General features: G+C 35.3%; 1 protein-coding gene across 1 annotated transcript; it reads left to right on the top strand.

Moving 5' to 3' along the window:
- Window positions 1-9599: 9599 nt before the first annotated feature.
- LOC122050500 (probable protein S-acyltransferase 22) lies at window positions 9600-11223 on the top strand. The gene is made up of 5 exons (XM_042611397.1): window positions 9600-9684; window positions 9906-10034; window positions 10131-10211; window positions 10549-10743; window positions 11206-11223. Exons 1-5 carry the CDS (start codon window positions 9664-9666, stop codon window positions 11221-11223), a joined length of 444 nt encoding a protein of 147 aa, XP_042467331.1. The 5' UTR covers window positions 9600-9663.
- The last annotated feature ends 7650 nt before the right edge of the window (window positions 11224-18873 follow it).

The following is an 18873-nucleotide window of genomic DNA, read 5'->3' as shown; positions in this document are numbered from 1 at the left end:
TACCTATACGTAGACTCTAACAAACATGTACATATGGATAATATAGATAACTAGGTTATCTCCCCAAGTGAGAAAATTGCTATTGGGATTGCATTTTGATGAGAAACCTGTATGGTCAAAAATTTTCAGGTAGAAATACAATTTTGATTAATTGTTTAAATATTTTGTTATAGTTTCACACTATTGTTTGTGTTAATATTTTTAGGTATTAGCTCATTGTTGATTGATTAGTTATAAAGAATGGACAAAGATTGGATGTCAAAGGATAGACTATCACGTGAATATGAGAATGGAGTTGAGTCTTTCTTGCAATTTGCAATGGAAAACACTAATGATCCGAATATGGGAATATCTTGCCCATGTGCAAAATGTGGCAATCTAAAGAAGAAAAATATACAAACTATCAGGGCACATCTGTATTGTAACGGTATAGATATGACATATCATACATGGATATGGCACGGCGAAAGATCTACGATAGGGATTTCACAAAATGAAAGTGACCAAGTAGGGCCAAATGAATATGTTCGTGAGGAACCAATAAATATGGTTCATGATGCATATGATAGTTATGCTGAGAATCCAACCCAATTCAATAAGCTTCTTGAAGATGCCGAGACACCTTTATATCCGGGATGCACTAAATTTACAAGGTTATCTGCAATTGTGAAATTATTCAACTTGAAGGCCAAATATAGTTGGAGTGATAAAAGTTTCACTGACCTACTCAGTTTGTTAGGAGAAATACTTCCAGATGACAATAAATTGCCTTTATCTCTGTATGATGCAAAGAAAAGCTTATCTGCATTAGGGATGGATTATGTAAAAATTCACGCTTGTCCTAATGATTGTATCTTATACCGGAAGGAGTATGAGGATTTAACTAATTGCCCTACTTGCGGGATGTCAAGGTGGAAGTTGGGAAAAAAAAATATTATAAATGAAGGAATTCCTGCCAAGGTTTTGTGGTACTTCCCCCCTATTCCAAGATTTCAAAGAATGTTTCGGAATAAAGAGATATCTAAGGAGTTGACTTGGCATGCCGAAAAAAGACTTTGTGATGGATATTTACGCCATCCAGCTGATACACCTTCTTGGAAAATAGTTGATCGCAAATGGCCAGATTTTGGTATTGAGGCAAGAAATCTCAGATTGGCTATATCAGCTGATGGGATGAATCCTCATGGTTTAATGAGTTCTGCATATAGTTGTTGGCCAGTTTTAATGATTACTTATAATCTTCCTCCATGGTTGTGTATGAAGAGAAAATTTATGATGCTCACATTGTTAATTTCTGGTCCCAAACAGCCGGGAAATGATATTGATGTTTACTTAGCACCTCTAATTGATGACTTAAAATGCTTATGGGATATAGGTGTCGAAGCATATGATGCATATCGCCAAGAAACTTTTATGCTTAGGGCTATCTTATTATGGACGATCAATGATTTTCCTGCATATGGGAACATGTCAGGATGCATTGTGAAAGGATATCATGCATGTCCTATTTGTGGTGAAGATACCTATTCAACAAGGTTGAAGCATAGTAGGAAAATGTCTTATACAGGTCATAGAAGGTTTCTACCTGCAACTCATCCTTATCGAAGGCAACGGAAGGCATTTAATGGGAACCAAGAATTTAACCCTGCTCCAAAACCATTAAGTGGCGATGAAGTTTTTGAAAGAGTTGAAAGAATTAATTGTCATTGGGGAAAAATGAGTAGAAAGTCTCAGTCGAATGATGATGTAAAATCATGCTGGAAAAAAAAATCAATTTTCTTTGAACTTCAGTATTGGAAACATCTATACATTCGACATGTTCTTGATGTGATGCACATTGAAAAGAATATTTGTGAAAGTCTTATCGGAACGTTACTTGATATTCCAGGAAAAAAAAAGGATGGAGTAGCAGCGAGATTAGACCTTTTGGAAATGAATGTCAGGACAGATTTGACACCAAGGATGGGGGAGAAGAAAACATTTTTGCCAGCAGCCTGTTATACACTTAGTAAGGATGAGAAAAGGAAAATTTTGAATTCTTTGTTTGGAATACAACTTCCATCATGTTACTCATCTAATGTTAAAAACCTCGTGTCGTTGAAGGACTTAAAACTTATTGGCCTTAAGTCACACGACTACCACACTTTAATGCAACAATTGCTTCCTGTGGCGATACGTGGTGTTTTGCCCAAACATGTTAGAGACACTATCACTCGCTTGTGTTTCTTCTTCAATGTGTTATGTAATAAAGTGATAGATGTTTCAAGGATGGATGATATGCAAAGAGAGATTGTGACAATATTGTGTTTACTTGAAAAGTATTTCCCCCCTTCATTTTTTGATATAATGATTCATTTAAGTGTTCATCTTGTGCGGGAGGTGAAACTGTGTGGACCGGTTTGGTATAGGTATATGTATCCATTTGAAAGATACATGAAGATTTTGAAAGGTTATGTGCGAAATCGCAATCGACCTGAAGGGTGTATGGCTGAATCTTATATTGCTGAAGAGGCTGTTGAATTTTGCTCAGACTATCTGTCTAGTGTGCACACAATTGGGATCCCATCAAGTCATCGACAAATAGAACTTACTAAGCCTTTATCAGGTGCAGTAGTCTACTCCACTACTCACGATGAGTTGACGCAAGCACATCGTTATGTATTGGCAAATGATGCTGAGATTGATCTCTATATCGAGTAATGTATCTAACTTATTAATATTTTAATGTGGTTTGCTTACATTCTGTTGGTTTATTTATACCAAATAATTTGATTAGGGAACACATGACGTATTTGAATGCAAGATTTCCTCGTAAGGCTAAGTCCAAGAAGTGGTTACAAGATGAGCATAATCGAACGTTTATTACTTGGTTGCGTGATCGTGTAAGTTTCTTTAGTATTACATATTGGCATACATTCATTTTCATATTTATGCATAATTAAAAATTTATTGCATAAAAAATTTAGGTTGCTGATGTAGTTGACCATTCCACTCATCAAGTTTCAGAAAGATTGATGTGGATAGCTCGCGGGCCTAACAAGCAAGTACTAAAATACTCTAGCTATTTGATTGATGGGGTTACTTATGCTACAAAAGAGCGTGATGCTATACGAGTTGTTCAAAACTCCGGAGTCAGCTTAGTTGCAAAGACAATGCAAGTTGCAAGTGCAAAGGATAAAAATCCTATTGTGTCAGATATGGTTTTTTATGGAGTTATAGAAGAAATATGGGTAGTTGATTACCATAAATTTCAACTTCCAATGTTTAAATGTAATTGGGTGGAGCATAATAACGACATTAAAGTAGATGATCTTGGTTTCACATTGGTAAACCTCAATAGACTTGGATTCAAATCTGACGCTTTTATCCTGGCAAGCCAAGCAAAGCAAGTATTTTACATTGAAGATCCTGAAGATCCTTTATGGAGTGTTGTACTTGCAACACCAAACAGAGACTACTTTGAATACCTAAAGGGCGAAGAGTTAGAGGACACTGCTATCCACTATCAATGTTTTAGTAGGGGGTTACCATCAATGGATATTGACGGAGAAGATGATAATGAACCACCATGTATTCGTGAAGACTGTGATGGAAGTTGGATTGACAATATTTAATTGCTGAATTTTTGCTTTTGAATATAAGTGTGTAAACAATTTACCTATGAGGATGAATTTGTGGACAATATTAATATGTTATATTCCTCACTTTAATTCGAATCAGATATGTTGTGATGTTATTGCAAGTTTCTGCTTTTATCTTTTATTTTTTTTCATACTGTTGTGAATTTGTTGGTGTAAATATATCATCTTGCTGTGAGTTTATGCATGTTTCTAACTAAACTTATGTTGATCAGTCTAAGTTGTTACAGATCAATGGATTCTACTAGAAAGAGTAAGAGAATAGGGCAACTTGCAAAGTTGGACAAGGGTAAAGAAGTCATTACAGCTGCCCGTGAAGAGAGTTGCGAGGGTGATAAAGTGTTGGATTCCAAAGACACTATCTCCTCAAGAACTTCTAGAGGTCGCACACAGTTGGATAAGATTACAAAGCAAAGAATGCAAGGTATTAGAAATGAGGTGTCATTCAATAATTTTGGACAACCGATAGGACCAGCTGCTGTAGCCATGCAAAGTTACATTGGTGTCTTGGCTCGGCAAAAGGTTAATATTAAATACAAGACATGGAAGCAAGTCCCAATTGCTGTCAAAGAATTAATATGGGAATCAGTCAATGTAAGCAAGTTAGCATGTTTTAACAATTATAATATTTCACTACTAATGATAGATATATTTTATGTTTGTCTTAATTAATCTTATTAATGTTTTCCACTTATTTGATGTACAGTTGATTTATAATGTTGACTCAAAGTGGAAAAAGGGATGTTTGAGGTCTGCAAACAGTAAGTGGAGGCAATACAAGACCCATCTCACCCAAAAATTTATTTTAAGCAGGCGTGACAAACCTGAGGAGTTGAATGAGCCACCTGTTGGCTTTGAAATTACAAGAGAAGATTGGCGTGCGTTTGTCATTAGTCGCATTTCTGAAGATTTCATTGTAAGATTCTAAATTTTTTCTTTTGAAACTATTCGATCATAATTCATTATGTATTATTCAAATTTGATATGTCGCCTGTTTGAAATAACTAGAAACTCAGTGATCAACAAAAAGAGCGAAGGAAAAAAAATAGATATCCTCATCGACTCTCACGCAAAGGGTATGCACGCTTTGCTGAAGAAATTGTAAGTATTTTTAAAATATATTTCCTCTAAGAACCCTCTAATTGATTCACATTAAATTATTTCACATTTGTTATTTGATTTTTCTTTGTTGTAGGGGACTGAATTATGTGATGATAATGACATCAATAGAGCTATTATGTGGAAGAAAGGACGCGCCAACAAAGGAGGAGAGTTTGAAGGTGAAGATTTGGTGGACACAGTACACAAGATTGTAAGTAAATTTTCATGTTCTTCTGATAATGACTTCAAGAAACCTTGCCGTTTTCGAGAGTAAAGTTGCATGCATGCATACCCTTTGCGTGAGGAAGCCAAGGCAAGCAGTGCAATGAGGAGTTTAACAGCCATTCCTTGCATAGCTTGAATTCTCAGTACTAGAGCATGTATTGAGGAAGTAAATGGTGAATGAATGCATTGAGAGCTTAGAGGTGACGGGTTTATATAGAACAGATGTGGATTTACTAGGTATCTAGGTTTGAAATGTTCTTACTTGGAGAAGAGATCAAGTCGAAAAGTCTATTACATGCAGTGGTTTACTTGGGGAAGAACCGGCCTGGACATCAGTATTTTTTAAACCAATATTGCATATCCTTGGTAATTATCCTTGGTAAAGTACTGATAATTCTTTTTAATGTTGCATTACAGGATGAATATATACAACAAAAGAGGGAGGGTAAGCTGCAATGCGAAGGAGCAAAAGAGGATATTCTTACCAAGGCACTTGAAACTCAGGAATATTCTGGGCGTGTCCGGGGTATCGGAGGTCATATCAACCCAACAATCTATTTCAATGTTGGTAGAACAAGGAAGAAATATGATGTTACCCTAGATATAATCGCTGAGCATAAAAGGGAGCTGAAGGAGGCGAAGATGCAAATTTTAGAACAAGATGTACGCATCCAAAAACTTGAAGCATTAATGCATAAAAGGGGTGCATGGGACAATTCAATTGATGACAAAGGCAGTTGCTCGGTGAAGTTTCATCAGAAGAATATTGAAGAAGATGACGTACAGATTGTGGGTAAAGACGAAGTTTTACAGGTAAAATACAAGTTATAGTGATATTCATTATTATTATAGCATTATAAACTAAATATAATCAACATGTTTTTTTTTAATATTTTAGGGTCAATCAGTTGCATTGACATTGGAATCTTGCTCAAATATTGCTGCATATGGTACAATTGTTTGTTTGAATGGCATGGAAAAAATGCTTCATGGTATTCCATTTCCCAAGAATTGCATTCGAGTCTCCATTGATCAAGCAGTGGACAAATCCGCTCCTTTGCCATATCCAATTCCAAGTGAATGTGAAGTAATTGGTGATGCCATAGGAACTGTTGTGGCTTGGCCTGAACAGCAGATTGTGAAGCAAGATGAGGTATATGAGATATTATATTTCTAATTATATTGTCACTTTATTATTATATTTCTAATTATATTGCCACTTTATTATTATTCAACCTAGCTATCTAACTTGTTTATATTTGAAATTATTAGAAGCCTAGAAGGAAGAAGTTTGAACGAAAAAAATCAAAACCTACTTTGTCAACAAGTGTCCCAAGAGCATTACATATGTTATATTGTTACAGTAAGCATGCTCTAGATGGAGGAAAATGTATATCAATGTGCTTAGATAATGAAGTGTTTGATGAAGATTGTGAACTTTTTCTTGACCTTGAGGACATCAATTCTTTGTATCATTTGGAGGCAATTTCAGGAAATTTGATCGTTGCCTACATATGGTAAGTAAGTTTATTTAAGCAATTTCAGCAACTTTTTCATCACATGTTTGCTTCCCAATTTTAGCAACTTATTATGGTTTATTGTTACAATTTCACCAACTTATTATGAGTGATCATTATTTTTTAATCCACATGATTGTTTTGTTAGTAAATTTTATTATTTAGTATCTAAATATTATTTTCTCAGTTGCAACTGCATTGCTTTACTTATGCTGGGAAATTACTGCATTGCTTTATGTTTGCTGGGAAATTCTAATATCTAGCAAGACAGAAAATCCCTGATTTGAACTGCAAGAAGTTTACTAATATTGTTGTGTGAACAAGTTTACTCTTGAAAAATTCAACTTCTAGTAATTTTCTCATACCATGTTATTCTCATTAAGTTAATAGTTCATCATTTCTATTGAGAGGTTTAATAATATCAATTGATGTGGTACACTTTACATAAATATAGCTCATTCATTTTCAACCGGCCCTTAATGTTTGCCTTCTGCCATTTGTTCTTCTAGACAGGAAGTACTTTGCTCATATCTTTTTTCTTGTATATTTTTAAGTATCTTAAATGTGCTTGTCCTCAAGAAATAAAAGAATTTGCATGTATACATTTCTGGTATGTTTAATATGCAAGACTGTTCATAGTAAGTTCTCATGTATGGATGTTACTATCATCAGCCATAACTTAGTGTTATGAGTGATCATTATTTTTTCCAACTTATTATGAGTGTTTTGTATCTAAATTTTATTATTTAGTATCTAAATATTTTTTTTCTTTGCAATGATAGGTGTCTGTATAAAAAGATGGTGAAAGATACCAAGACAAAGAAATTCAGATTTATGAATCCTCACAAACTCCCATATCTGGCAAAAACGGCACAAGACAAATCAGTTAAGCTTGAAACCCTGAATCAAAGGGCAACTCTTTTAGCAGATAAGCTGACAAGTGCATCAACAGATCAACTAGTGTTAGTGCCATGTAATGTCGGGTAAGCAAGAAGTAAAACATCACTTTCAATTGCTTCCTTTCGATAATTTATTCAATTTTATGATCTAATCCTATGTATTTGCCTAGTTTCCATTGGAATCTTAGTGTTATTGAACCTTACAAGGATGCTATTTACCTTTGGATTCCCTAAGTTGCCGCATTCGCGATGATGATTCAAAATACGTAATGGAAATGTGAGTTCAGATTTCTTTTAGTAAATATTTATTATAATAAAAATCTTATTTAACAAATATTCTTAACGTATGAAGGGCCTTAAAATTGTTTAATTCAACCAAGGGAAGGAAAGGTAGGAAAAATGTTAAGTGGGAAGTAGTTAAGGTATGTGTACTTTTGTTTAACATATATTGTAATGTGTATAATTTTCATTAACAATTTGACTCTAATTACTATATATAGGCTCCTCAACAACCGGATGCGAAACAATGTGGTTTTTTTGTGATGCGCTTTATGAGAGAAATTATTGAAGAAGTTGAGACTATTGAGAGAGATTCGCTGCAATCAATAGTAACATTATTTAGCTTATCTCAAATTATTTGACATAAACTATTTAAAATTGCAAAGTGATCAGTGTTGATTATTTTTTCCATTAACATAAATTGTGTATGCTCACAGTTCACAAAAATAGGGTACTCTCGTGAACAAATTGATGAGGTTCGGTCCGAGTTGGCGGAGTGCATACAAGATCATATTTATGAATAGGTATGGAATGATAGTTGCCATAATTCTATTTAGATTTAAGTTCATGGAATGGTGGTTTTTTTTGGTGGAATCATAGTTAATGCCAATTTTTTTGATGCAGTGCATAGTTACCAGATCGACCTTGAGCAGTTGACCCCAAAGAAAAGTTGTCACTGAAGTTTAAAAACTTGTGAAAATTTTTAGTGAATGATGATGTTTTGTGAATGATGATGTTTTGGAAAAATTGTCACTTAGGTGAAAGGATGTTTTCTGGATTAATATGCAAGTACAAAGCACTGTATTATATGTTATTCTGTAAAGTTCTGTCAGTGTAAATTATCTAGTTTCTTTATCTAGCTTTTGTTCCACTATTGGGTTTGTTTTTCTAATAATTACTCGTGCAGCAAAATACTGAGCAAGAAGCTATAGATCTTATAATCAGGTAAAGTAGAAAAAGTTAACTACTTCATTATGCTTTCATCTTAGTATTTGTATATTTGATTTGTCTTCTTTGAACCAGCTTCAAGTCAAAAAGCCAGATCCTCTAGTCATCTTCGTATCTTTGATCTAAAAAGCTTCTGAAACAAGTCATCTTCTCCAAGCATATATATTGGCCATGTTAAGTGACACTGCTCGTGAGGGGATGCAGTGGGTGGCTGTTCAGAAGACTGCTCGTGAGGGGATGCAGTGGGTTTCAATTGGCAATGAGGTGACATAGTAGGTTTCAACCGACAAAGAGGAACACTTCAGTTTTGTTCTTTTTCGTGTGCCAGTTGGCAGATGGAATGAATTTTTTTTCCCTGTGCCAACCAGCATGGACAAAATTTAAAACTTCGAGGCTTCTAAAGTTGTTGGTCTCTTCCTGATCAATACTTTTAATCTTCCATCTTAACTAAGGTAATATTTCTTCGCCATTTCGTGTTCTGATGTTTGGATTGCTATGGATGGAGAAGTTGTGCAATAATTCAGAGTGATGCCACCGTTGGGATTCGAGGTGATAAGTTGCAAATTTCTAGGCTAACCAAAACAATGTGGGTGCTTCTCATGTGGTGTGGTAGGATGTCTTAAAAAGAATAGGACAGTAAGATGAGTAATTTACTTTTTTTGATTGCTTGATCAGATGGCCTTTGGACAAATGCATAACCATAAAAGATGGATAATTCAGAATATTGGTTATTAGGGAGAAAGGTGATAGAGATCTCATTTACGATGAGCCACACAATCTTTTCAAGAAAAATAAAGTTCTTATGTGCTTTATATTAACTTGGTTTTTCTCTAATGATTTCTATCTGTTTGTATTGCAGGTTCTAAAATATAGTAAGCATTGTAGAGTCTGTGACAAATGCGTTGATGGCTTTGATCATCATTGCAGGGTGAGGGTTTTCTCCATTCACAACCTTATATGTTTTGTTATCTTGTAGTAATATGCAGTATTCATCTTTCCTTGTAGTGGATCAATAACTGCATAGGAAGAAAAAATTACAAAAGGTTCTTCATCCTCATGGTGTTTGCTCTTCTCTTGGTAAGCACAAATATTTCCTACCATTCCAATAGTTGTATTCATTAATCATAGTGATTGACACTATTTTCTTAGTGTAGATTTATCATCTGTGTGCATCAACTTAGAAGATACTATTTTCTTAGTACGTGAAGGACCTGATACATAGAATGCATTTTATGTCAGGTCCTTTTCATTCTGATTGACTATTGATTGGTCTCCATGCTTTGTGCACCTTGGGCCAGCTTATTCTGCAGTGGGCTGTTGGGATGCTTGTGCTGATACTGTGTTTTGTTGAGAGAAGGAGATTTTCTGCTGAAATTGTTTCAAAGCTGGGTAGTAGCTTTTCCTTGGCACCCTTTATCATTGTGGTGGTGAGTACTCAGAAGAGAAAATGAATGAAAATCACACATCATAATGAGGATTTTTCAAGGTTCTGATACTAATTTGATAATGTCTCTATAATGCAGGCTGTGTGCACTTTATTAGCCATGGTTGCTACTCTTCCAGTTGCACAACTTTTCTTCTTCCATATTCTTTTAATAAAAAAGGTACACTACTTTCATATTTCTACTTGTGACACAGCAAACACTACCAGTTACACAGCTCCTACATTTATATAAAACAAACCTATGTATCCGGTCAAATATCTCTATTTCAAGGAATATATCTTTTATATTTTCAAATTCTTTGCATTCATCCATACACTGAGCATTACTGAAACTTATTATCCAACTGAACTATTACAGCTTGTTATTTAACTGATAGATTTTCCATAGTGGAAAACAAATAGTAGAATTTGAACGATATGGTGTTGTTTATTCATCAATTCTGGAGAAAATTGACACTTTAACTAGCTCATGCTACTCTACATGGATGCGCTTACAGGGAATCAGCACCTATGATTACATTATTGCTTTGAGGGAGCAAGATCAGGAGCAGGAGCAACTTGCTGTTGGTGGGCAGCAAAGTCCGCAAATGTCCCAAGTGAGCTCTTTTACTGGACTAAGCAGCACCAGTTCTTTCAATCAATTCCATCGCGGTGCATGGTGTACTCCGCCAAGATTATTCCTTGAGGATCAGGTATCATACTTTCATTATTTAGAAAGTTATTGTGAATGTAATTTACCATGGTTAAGATTATTTTTGAAAAACCTTTTAATAAGATTTTTTTTACTGTACGAGGCAAATCCATTTAATTAAAAGTTTTTTTTTGGTAAAAAAGCCTAGTTGTAAATCTTTATCAGCACTTCATTCATTTCTCCTTATTCATCATTATCGTATTTTTGAATAAAAATTGAAATAACAAATGTAATCCACTTGCTTATTGTACACTTGGTTCAATGGTTAGCGAACTTAGGTGTGTGCTGTTTGAATTTTGTTTTCATGCATTGACCTCTTTAGATGATTTGTTTCTTGTGAACCTATTTTGAAAGATGCAATATATCTTTTAATATGGGTAGTTAATGTTGTTATAATTAACCCGTTTTTATGGAATTTCGTGAACTAAGAATCTTGTAAACTGCATGCGATTTCTTATTCAAGCTCTCGCTGGAAAGCTAACCAAAATCAACTTAGTTGATCATTAGCTATTCATAAATTGAACTGCATTCACATTTCCATTGCCAACTTCTGACTTCTGAGAATTTGATAGTAGGATAATGTCTACAGTTTGTTAATATATATATTTCCATGACGCATGGGTGTTGGAAGGGAATAGAATGTCGTCCTCGATTTTGGGACTGTGAATGTGTCATGTCAAGTTGAACTTTTACCTTGCTTCAGCTCAATTGTGTAAATAATTGTCAATCTCATGGTATAACTTAAGTTAGATTCTATTACAGAAATTCTAGTTCAAAATTAATTCTAGTTCAAAATTAATGTCAATAGCACTCGTTGCTTTTTCACGTTCGTTTAAAAACAATTGAGTAAAATGCAGCAGAATATAAGTTAAGTAAAAACAATTGCTAACACAGTTTATTTTTACTTGGTTCGGAGTCTACAGCACTCCCGCTTGGTTAATATATATGCTTAGAACTTGTAAAGACAGGTCAAACATTAATATGCTTGGTTAATATATCCATCTACAACACTCCCGCTTTTTCCTCTAAATATGATTTTCATTTAGCACAGAACTAATGCCAATTTTTTTATTTTGATGCAGTGTTTAAAGAGCTTGAGTAGAAGTTGGCCCTAAAGAAAACTTGTCAGTTACGATATAAACACACTTACGGTATGAATTACATGTATATATAACATTGACATATTATTTAGTACGAGATTTACATGTATGAAAGTTTTCATACAAAATTTCTTGATTGCCTACAACCCCAGGTGTGCTGATGACAAGTTGAAGAAGATGGCTCTAAGAGTGATAGCTGAAAGCCTTTCAGAAGAAGAGATTGCTGGACTTAAAGAAGCAATTCCATGCGATGGACACCAACAACAGCGGTTAGTCAATGATGAGGTTTTGTAAAACTTGTGTGTTTGAAAAATTATTGTCATGAAGTTAAGGATAACTTGTATGATACAAATTTAATTTGTGGATCAATATGTATACATTTTGTTTGTATAATATAAAGTTTTATTTATTTGTTAAATAGTCTTATTATAAAAATGATTGTGGTTGTGGATATTCAATTATATGTAAATTTTGAGTATTTTTTATAATTTTTGCTATTTAATTAAGAAAAACACTATTTTTTATAAATTTAAAAAGACAACGTTTTTAAGTAATAAAAGACAACGCTTAAAAAATAATGTCTTTGAGACCAACCACAACGCTTTTAAAGCGTTGTCTTTGATATGTGCATTTTTACAACAGCATCTTTAACAACGCTTTTTAAGAACGAATAGACAACGCTTAAAAAGCGTTGTCTTTGTGACCAACCACAACGCTTTTAAAGCGTTGTCTTTGATATGTGCATTTTTACAACAGCATCTATAACAACGCTTTTAAAGAACGAAAAGACAACGCTTAAAAAGCGTTGTCTTTGTGACCAACCACAACGCTTTTAAAGCGTTGTCTTTGATATGACTTTCTACAACACCATCTACAACATCACTTTTTAAGTACATACGACAACGCCAAAAAAGCGTTGTTGTTTAGCTTTTTTCTTGTAGTGTATACATAAGGGTCGTCTGGTAGCAAAAGGTTTCAAGCAAATTCATGGTATTGACTATGATGAAACCTTTTCTCCAATAGCGATGTTTAAGTCCATTCGGATCATGCTTGCTATTGCAGCATACCACGATTATGAGATCTGATAGATGGATGTCAAAACCGCATTTCTGAATAGAAACCTGATCGAGGATGTGTACATGACACAACCTGAGGGTTTTGTAGATCCACAACATACTGGCAGAGTATGCAAGCTGCATAAGACCATCGGAGCTGGAATCTTTGATTTGATGATGCAATCAAATAGTTTTGTTTCATCAAGAATGAAGATGAACCTTGTGTCAACAAGAAGGTTGTTGGGAGCACAGTTGTCTTCTTTGTATTGTATGTGGATGACATACTACTCATTGGGAACGACATCCCTTTGCTATAGTTTGTAAAGACTTGGTTAGGGAATTGTTTCTCAATGAAGGACTTAGGTGAAGCAACTCGTATTCTAGGCATACAGATCTATAGAGATAGATCTAAGAGATTGCTTGGCCTAAATCAGAATACATATATTGACAAGGTATTACTACGGTTTGGCATGCAGAACTCCAAGAAGGGCTTTCTGTCGATGTCACATGGTGTGAGTCTTTCGAAGACTCAAAGTCCCTATTTTAGAGAGGAGAGAGACCGCATGGATTCGATCTCTTATGCCTCAGCCATAGGATCTATAATGTACGTCATGCTATGTACTCATCCTGATGTTTCGTATGCTTTGAGCATGACGAACAGATACCAGTCAGATCCAGGTGAAAGTCACTAGATAGCAGTCAAGAATATTCTTAAGTACTTGAGAAGGACTAAAGAATATTTCTTGATATACGGAGGCGATGACGAGCTAGCTGTAAAGGGTTACAGTGATGCCAACTTTCAAACTGACCAGGATGATTATAGATCGCAGTCTGGGTTCGTGTTTTGTATAAATGGTGGTGCTGTGAGCTGGAAGAGTTCGAAGCAAGACACAGTTGTTGATTCTACAACAGAGGCCGAGTATATTGCTGCATAAGAAGCAGCAAAGGAGGCAGTTTGGATCCGCAAGTTCATTACTAAGCTTGGGGTGGTTCCTAGTATAGCCGATCCGATATAGCTCTATTGTGACAACAATGGAGCAATTGACAGGCTAAGGAACCTCGCTCACACCAGCAGACCAAACACATACTATGACACTTCCATCTCATTCGAAAGATCATCGATAGAGGAGATGTGAAGATTTGCAGAGTACCCACAGAGGCTAACATCGCAGATCCCTTGACCAAGGCTTTGGCACAGAAAAAGCATGATGGTCAAACTAGGTCATTGGACCTTAGAGCCTACACTGATTGACTCTAGTGCTAGTGGGAGATTGTTAGTTAGAGCCCTAGAGTCAATCATATAATGGTTGTTATATGGACTCATTGTATCATATTCCTATGTATATAAAGGCATTTGTTTTGGTTATTATACCTACTTGTATTGGTGCCAAATAACTAAGTATAATAGCGTCCTTGAGTAGAAGGTTCTTACCTCTATCAATGGATTGATTGAATCGATAGTGAGATGATATAGGGAACATTACTCTTAATCATTCCTAGTCAAATATTAACATTTACGGATAATGTTAATGCGATGAGACTAACATGTAGGTCAACTCGATGACTTTATCTCACAAGTCATGGATATAGAGGTATCAAGTTGACACATGAGTATGTATTGGAGAATGTATACTGAATGACCCGCCATGAGAAAGTATCATGGATCGTTACATGAGTGTCATATACTTTCTCATGTGACTATTAGTCCTTGGACTTGAAGTCACCATGGTTCCCTACATAAGAAGTTGCATACTTTGGCTTCGTCGAATGTCACCCGTAATTGGGTGGACTATAATGGCGATTAATGGGTATGTAACAAATTATGTGGAGAGATGTGAGTGATGTAGATGGTATCTATCCGTCCTATATAACGTGAGTAACATCGTTATTCTTAATAGAGTGAGACCACTAAGTGCATGACTATGCCCAAATGAGTCAATATGAGATATTGAGCTCATTTGATTTAGTGAGTCTACTTGGAGATCAAGATTTAGATTGGTCAGAGGATGACACGGTCTATGCCTCACATTGATCAATCTAGATGTCTAGGATAGAAGGACACTTGTCATATATTGTGAGGAGTCATAATTAGTAGTCACAAGGTGATGTTGGATCTCAACATTCTTGTAACTTGGGTAGTAATGATGTGTTGCTAGATACCGCTCATTACTTATGCTTCTAAATGGGTTTAGGAGCATTGTCAACGTTACAAGAACCTATAGGCTCGTACACAAAGGGCAATTAAATGGAGATTAGGTTCATTTGATGTACCTAGAGGATTAGGTTCATGTGATGAACCAAATTGGATTAAGAGTAATCCAAATTAAACTAATTGAGTTGGACACAATTTGGTTCATGTGTTAAATGAGTCTAATTTGGACATGGATTCATTGAGTCAATTTAATTCAATGAATAAGATTCATTAAATTAAAATTAACTTGAACCAATGGTTAGATTTGATCAACCATGGGAGAGAAGAGGTCAAGTTTGACTTGACTTGAGAAGGGAAGATGAAAGGTCAAGTTTGACTTGACCAATGCCACCTCATTTGTGAGTTGGCATAGTGTTGGCCAATGATGATGTTCCACATTATCAAGGTTAGCACATGTGTGTGCCACCTCATGAGGGAGATCAAGAGTTGTGACTCTTGATATCCCATGGAGGTATATAACCTCTTTCTATGGTGGCCGACCACTTTATTCCAAGAGTTACAATTGTGTAAACTCATTCAAGTCATCTTCTTCCTCCTTGCTTCTTCTTCTCTCTGTCCTCCACCTTGGCCGAAACCTTCAAGGATGCTAGCACACTCTAAGGTTTCTTCTCCACCTTTTTGTTCGTGTGTGTTGCTCACACATATGATGGATTGCTCCCACATATGACATATTCTTGTGATGGAGCGATGTTCTTATATTTGATGAGCGATGTTCTTACATTTGATGATCTATTATATTTGATCATACATGATTATACTGTCATATATATATATATATATATATATATACTAGGTGTTATGAGCAAGGTTGTTGTTGATCCCTAGTGAGTTACTGATCATTATACTATTTGCATTAGACTAGTATGGTTATGTATGTTTATTATAGTATTTATGACTATGCTCTTATTTCCCACTGAGACTGTAGTATATCTTTGATCGCCTTACACTTTTATCCATGCACTTCCATATTCTTATTGCCCGCTGAGTGATCTACACTCACCACCCCTTGTACTGGTTTTTCTTTTGCCAAGTAACAAGTAGATGTTGGAGGAGTTGCTTGGAGGATCCTGGCTATCGGTCCCACATCACATCCGAGATTCGTTTTCTGGTTATTTCGCACTGTGCTATTCTTACTTTCTTTTTCGAACATGGTGTGTAGTGATTCGACTTGATTTTGGATTTTAACCTTGTGGCCCCATTTATTCGTTTTAGGTGTGTATTGTGGTGTAAGTCATGCTGGCATGCAGTTAGTATTTTATCTTACATAGTTTGTGTTTGTACCAATTGTGTAGGCTGTGTAGTTTTATTATCTTCTGCTGTATTCTCTATTTTAGCCGTGTGGGCTACCTATATAATTGTATGGTTATATTCTTTTTGTTCTATCCCTGTAGGTTGAGTATATAACTGCGTGGTTATGTATGTTCCAGCCGTATGGGCTGTTGATTACTTCTTGTGTGACCTTGTGGTCATGTATTCATAATTCATTTGTCACTGCTACTGGGGAGGTGTTGTTTGATTTTCGTAGGATAACCTTACCCTCGTGGCATGACACTTTTACTACATGTAAATCGTTTACATAAATAAAATCATGTCTCTAATACATTCTTATTTTTATATTTTTAATTAATTATTTAATTATGACTTTTGTTAATATGCATTCAATTTTGAACTCTAACAAACTGATTGAGCTTCTTAGACTGGTTTCAAAGTTTGAGAATGGTTCTCAAAGCTAAGAAGCTAACTTTTGTCTTTGATGAGCCTCTTCCTACAAGTCTTGATGTCAATACAACTACGGACCAATTGTTAGACCTTCAGAAACATAGGATGATTCTGTATTTACAAGTTGCATCTTTCTAGAGGATATGACTCCTAAACTATAGAAATAGCATGAGCATTTGGATGCTTATGATATTGTCTATCATCTTTGTGAGTTGTTTGATGAGCAAGTTGTTGGTTGCTACTCGGAAAACCTAGAGGTTCCACTGTTCAAAAATTTTGTACAAAGGTCTAAACTTTTTCCTAGCTACCATGTGTTCTTTTAAATTAAATTTTGGATCGCCTGCGGAACTTAACACGTTTGATCCAAAACTTAATCTATATGTTCTTTTAGGTTTTGACTTGGATCTCCTGCGGAACTTAACACGTTCGACCCAAATCACCTTAAGTTATTAATTCCATTAAATATTAATTTCCATAATTGGTTCCCAGTACTGATGTGGCGAGGCACATGGCCATCTTGGATATGGGAGCAACCACCACCGACTAGACAAAACTTTTTATAGAAATCTAATATTTAATTTCCTAAAATAACTTTACGTTAACCGAAAAGAACAATCAAATCACAAGGAAAAAAAAAAAAAACAAAAGAACACAACTTCGAAAAACATATTCGAAATACTAGAACGTAAGCCTCTTGTATTTGGTATTATTTCCATAAATAACTAGCATGATGCGGAAAGGAAAAAATACCAGTTATACCTTCTAGAAAGACCTCTTGATCTTCTACCGTATTCCTCTTCTAACCTCGGACGTTGTGTGGGCAACGATCTTTCGAGATGAGAAACCACCAACCACCTTCTTCTCCTCCTAGCTAGGTTCGGCCAACAATAAGGAAGCTTCACCAAGGAAGAAGATCAAAACACCAACCAAGCTCCAAGAGATGCTAGCTTACTCTCCTTCTTCTTCTTCTTCTTCGAGTAGTATCCGGCCACCACAAGAGCTCCAAGCCAATAGAGAAGGTTCGGCCACCACCAAGAGGAAGAAAAGAAGAGAGGTTGGCCGGCCACAACACCAAGGAAAAGAGGGAGAGAAAATAACAGAGGTTGTGTCTCATGAAGGCACCCTCACCCCTTCTTTTATATTCCTTGGCCTAAGTATATTAGGAAATTTAATTACAATAAAATTTTCATAATTTCCTTGACATGATTTAATTGAGAAAAATAAAATAAAATTTCCCCAATTAAATTCTAATGGCCGGCCACATCATGAAATCAAATTAGACAAGTTTCAATCAACAATTAAAACTTCCAAATTTGTTTCCGGAAATTTTAAAATTAAAATTTCTCTTCAAAATCTCTTCATGGTTGATAAAAAGAAATTTCCATAATTTTAATTTTACAACATGTGAATAATTTTTAAAGAGAAAATAAAATATCTCACCAATCTACAAATAAGGAAAGAGATCTAATCTCTTTCTTTAATCTTTTGTAGATCTTTTACAAGAGAGATAATTTAATTTTAATTCTCTTTAATAAATTATATCTTCCACATAATAAAAATTAAAATTAAAATTCTTTTTTAATTTAATTTGGCCGGCCCCTCTAGCTTGGGTTCAAGCTAGGGCCGGCCACCCCAATTTATACCTAGGTCGGCCCTAGCTTGGTTCCCAAGCTAGCTTGGCCGGCCCCCTTTAGGTGGGTATAGAAGGTGGGTATAGGTGGGTATAGTACTCTATAAATAAGAGGCTACGATAGGGACCGAGAGGAGGAATTGGTTTTGGTCTCCAGATAAAATTAAGCATCCCGTGTTCGCCCCGAACACACAACTTAATTTTATCAATAATAATTCATTCCACTAGAGAACTATTATTGAACTACCGCATCAATCCCAAATTACATTTTGGGCTCCTTCTTATTATGAGTGTGTTAGTCTCCCTGTGTTTAAGATAACAAATGTCCACTAATTAAGTAAGTTACTGATAACTCACTTAATTAATATCCAGCTCCAAGAGTAGTACCACTCAACTTCATCGTCATGTCGGACTA

This window comes from Zingiber officinale, chromosome 3A (genome assembly GCF_018446385.1).
Source record: "Zingiber officinale cultivar Zhangliang chromosome 3A, Zo_v1.1, whole genome shotgun sequence".
In the NCBI taxonomy this organism is placed as follows: domain Eukaryota; kingdom Viridiplantae; phylum Streptophyta; class Magnoliopsida; order Zingiberales; family Zingiberaceae; genus Zingiber; species Zingiber officinale.
Note: the sequence above shows the minus strand (reverse complement) of the source record. Positions and strands in the feature narration are given on the sequence as shown.

Coding starts and splice junctions, on each gene's coding strand:
- LOC122050500 (XM_042611397.1), top strand. CDS start 9,664: ATGGTGTTTGCTCTTCTCTTG. Junction 9,685..9,905: donor TGGTGTTTGCTCTTCTCTTG/GTAAGCACAAAT, acceptor ACCTTGGGCCAG/CTTATTCTGCAGTGGGCTGT. Junction 10,212..10,548: donor ATATTCTTTTAATAAAAAAG/GTACACTACTTT, acceptor ATGCGCTTACAG/GGAATCAGCACCTATGATTA.